The 3,751-nt window shown below is 59.9% G+C and overlaps 1 protein-coding gene across 1 annotated transcript in view; it reads right to left on the reverse strand.

Moving 5' to 3' along the window:
- Nucleotides 1–1,270: 1,270 nt before the first annotated feature.
- Nucleotides 1,271–3,751, reverse strand: part of LOC104545861 (lysine-specific demethylase 2A) — a 6,525-nt gene continuing 4,044 nt past the window's right edge. Inside the window, exons 6-10 of the mRNA XM_010191095.1 lie at nucleotides 3,684–3,751; nucleotides 2,553–2,716; nucleotides 2,079–2,237; nucleotides 1,674–1,889; nucleotides 1,271–1,493 (exon numbers count right to left, since the gene is read on the reverse strand). Of these exons, the coding sequence (XP_010189397.1) occupies nucleotides 1,312–1,493; nucleotides 1,674–1,889; nucleotides 2,079–2,237; nucleotides 2,553–2,716; nucleotides 3,684–3,751 (789 nt within the window). The 3' untranslated portion in view covers nucleotides 1,271–1,311. The remainder of the gene's footprint in view (nucleotides 1,494–1,673; nucleotides 1,890–2,078; nucleotides 2,238–2,552; nucleotides 2,717–3,683) is intronic.

Below are 3,751 nucleotides of genomic sequence, written 5' to 3' on the forward strand. Positions count from 1 at the left end.
CCCCTGCCCCTCGCCGTCCTCTCCGGGGCGGGGGACAGGGGGGCTGCTTTGTGCTATGTGTAGGGAGCCAGGGAGAGCGGGGTCCTGACACCGGGGGAGATGGGGAGTGCCCAGTCACGGGCAGGACAGGGAGGGAAATAAAATAGTGACCCAAAAGAAGATTCCAACCTTTTTTTTTTCCTTTTTTTTTAAGTTTGTTTTTTTGTTGTTTTTTTTGTTTGTTTGTTGGTTTTTTTTTTTAAAGTGCAAAAAGCTCTCTGCTGCCCTAGAGAGAGGTTCTTTGGACCGACCATTCATTGCAAAGGAAAAATGGCAGCTAAATGGGGGTAGGGGACGGAGAGGACGATGCAGTGGGGCTTTCGTGACAGTTCGGTCCCAGGCCACAAAGCAGCCTTTGCCCCTCCAGCTGAGGCAGCCCGAGAGTGCTTCATGATGCTGGGCTGCATGCAGGGGAGCTGGGGAGGAAAAGGAGGGGGCTCCTGTCCTCCCGTGCACTCGCTCACCCCTGGCTGATGCTCTGAGTCTTCCCTGAGCTCTGATGTACCTGTGCTTTCCCCCCTGTTCCCAGCCAGCACCCGGCCCTGGCCACGGTGCCTTGGGAAAGCCCCGAGTGGAAGTGCATCACCCCCAGCCTCACCTCCTCGGGCAGGGGAAGGGTGGGCTGTAACACCCCTGCTCCTGCCCACCAGCGACTCTGCAACACCCCAGCTGCGGGGCGCTTGCCCTCGGCACAGGAGCTGCCTGGATGCGCGGTGGGAGAAGGAAGGGGTTCGGCCACAGCCCCTGCAGCGGGAGAGGGAAATGGCAAGGGGGCGGAGAGCACGGGACTGACAAGCGCTCAGCTGGTGGTGGCATGGAGGGGGATGATTTGTTCCAGCTCTGCTCCCGCTTCCTTGGAGAGACCTTGACCCTCAAGCTTTGTGCTAATGGGGAAGTGACAAGTGTTTCAAGGCAAGGAGACGACAGGGAGGAGGGGAAAAGACGGGGGAAGAGGGTGCCCCATTTCTCTGCACAGAGATCTCTATTACAACCTCCGTCTCAGGAGCGGCCAGCCTCCGGGCTGAGGCTCCCTGCCATGTGCCCGTTCCTCCTCTGGTACTGGCCAGCCTGGCGGGACATCTTAATCGGCAGAAGTCCCGAGGGAGGAGGAGGAAGGACGGTGGAGTGAGGCCAGCAGCGGCCCTGCCTGCCAAGTCAGGTGGGAGGCAGTGGCAGGACACGGAGGGCAAGGTGGGGATGTGGAGGAGCAGCTCTCCGAGAGGGGTGGGATGGGCTTTTTTCCTTATCCTCAGTCTGCCCCGGGGAGGGTCTCTAGCTGATTTTTTGGATCAGCTTCTCATCGGACAGGCAGTAGAGGCTGTTGATGGACAGGTCCGAGATGAAGAGCTCACAGGCTTTGTGGGTGATCTGTTTGCAACCTCGCAGGTCAATTAGAGTGACGTTGGAGATGCGGCGCAGGTACAGCAAGGCCTGGTCCGTCAGCTTATTGCAGCCTGTGGGGAGATGAGAGGAAGAATGAGCTGCAACGCCTCTGCCAAGCCAGAGCTGAGCTCCCATGTCAGGCAGGGAGGAGGAAGCCGTTTTATGATGGCAAATCCAGCCATGCCACCCTCGGTCCTACACAGGTGAATGGGGAGACCAGCCTGGGCCACCCCGAGCAGCATGGCACCCACCTGCCATGTTGAGCTCGGTGAGGGAGTTGCGTGTGGAAGAGCCCACGGCTGTGAGGAGGTTGGCCGACTGGTCCGTAAGGTGGTTGCAGTGGCTGAGGTCGAGGCGGGAGAGCAGGGGCATATGGCGAATGATCAGCCGCAGCGTGGCATCGGTGATGTCCAGGCCGGCGAGCCGGAAGTCGATCATGTTGCGGAGTTTGCTGCGATTGTCCTGACCTGCAAAGGGAGAGGAGAAGCTGCGTGAGGAGAAGCCGAGTGTGGATGACCTGCCCTGCTGGGTGAGGGCATTCTGAATCCAGCACTGCCCTCCAGCTCCGCGCCCAGCACATCACCCTCCTCCAGCTCCCCACAACCTGCAGGGACCCCTCCTCAGCCACCACCGCCCCAGCCTGGGCAACAGCTTACTGGGTTTGTCTGTCGGAGGCGTGAGTAAGTCCCGGATCTGAGGGTCTTTGATTCCTACTGCCCACCGAAGATCGAGGGTCCTGAGAAGGGGGCAGCTGGAGGTACTGAGAGCACAGACCGCAGACCACGAACAGCCAGCTAAGATGAGGTCTTTCAGGCCTGCCAGGAGAAAGGAGAGAGGTAACAAGTCAGACAGGCTTGGTCGGCTCCGACGTGTCCCAGATCACAACCCTCTTTCTCCAGGTACATGAGGAAGTTGCTCCCCTCCCTGCTCAGGGTGGGACAGGGAGACAGGAAAGGTTAACACACAGCAGCAGGAAACCACAGCACTACTGGCTGGGTGACGGGAGCCAGGCATCGAGTTTTCATGCTGTACCAGGGCATAGAGGCCGTCTCTTGCTGTGGTCCAGCCATCAGGAAACCTTGGAGCAGGCCAGAGGCAGAAGTAGGGACCCCTCCCCAGCCCATGCTCACCTGGCAGCCTGTTGACGAGCCATGTAAGCTGTTTTTTGGAGATATTGGTCCAGCTGAGGTCAAGGCTGACTGGCTGTCTTTTGATGATGCCGCTCAGTGCCTGGGGGGTGATGGACTTGCACCGGCTCAAATCTATCTTTGTCCACAATCTCTTGTCACAGCACCTGGGGATGAGGACAAGGTTGAAAGTTAAGCCCCGAGAGCCCCATAGTTCAGGAGTCTGGCTTCAGAGAGGAGCCCAGCTCTGGCATGGCCCCAGCCGCAGCCAAGGCTGCTCTGCCTGGTTTCCCTGGGGGTGTCTGGCCACCCAGGGATGAGCAGAAGAGCTCCAGCAGGGTTTTGCTGCCACATAAGCAGATTCTGAGTCGCAGCTGCCTGCCTGCTTGCCCCCTCCTCCCACCAGGGCAAGGATCTTAAGCATCCTCACTCCCAGCATGCGAAACACTCAGCCTGATCCCACCCTCTCATGGGAGCATGGGGAGACCCAAGATCCAAGGGCAGCTCAGCTGAACCCTGAAGATGCCACATCAGTGGCAGCTGAGGGGACACTCTCCAGCCACCACACCACACCATTTCCACCCACTGGTGATCAAAGCAGGTTCTTCCCCAGTGTGCTGTCCTCGCCAGCCAGAAACCTCCCAGTTTCCAGTCCCCGTCTGTTCCCAAGCCCTCCACGCACAGCTGTCCCAGCGCCAGCATTGTCTCCAGGCCTGCTGCCCGCCCCCCGTGGCACTTCCAGCTGGCAAACCCAACCCCTCCTCAGCCTGCTGGGAGGCTGAAGAGGACGGGAGGCAGCCAAGGGCAAGGAGCATGCAGGGCGGCGGGCAAGGAAGGACACGGGCACCTCGCAAGGACACAGCAGGGGACACAGGTGCTCAGGTGACAGCACAGCCTGCCACCGTCTCTCAACAGAGGGAACACGAGGGAGGCAGAAGGGGACAATAAAAAGACCAGTGCGCATATGGCAAAGGCAGCAGCTGGCCACAGGGTCTGCAGACAACGCCAGCTCCTGGGAGATCCCTTCCCTTCTGGCTGCCCATCAGGTGCCAGATTCATCACGGCTGTGCCCAGCGCAGGGGTCAGGACATGGGCAGGCCTGGCTGTGCACCCCCCCGGTGTCCCCACACTCACCACTTGTACCAGGTCTTGCACACCCGCATGCACTCGCAGAGCTCCCTGCGAGTGAGGTAGCGGAAGAC

Source organism: Mesitornis unicolor, unplaced genomic scaffold, assembly GCF_000695765.1.
Source record: "Mesitornis unicolor isolate BGI_N332 unplaced genomic scaffold, ASM69576v1 scaffold38228, whole genome shotgun sequence".
In the NCBI taxonomy this organism is placed as follows: domain Eukaryota; kingdom Metazoa; phylum Chordata; class Aves; order Mesitornithiformes; family Mesitornithidae; genus Mesitornis; species Mesitornis unicolor.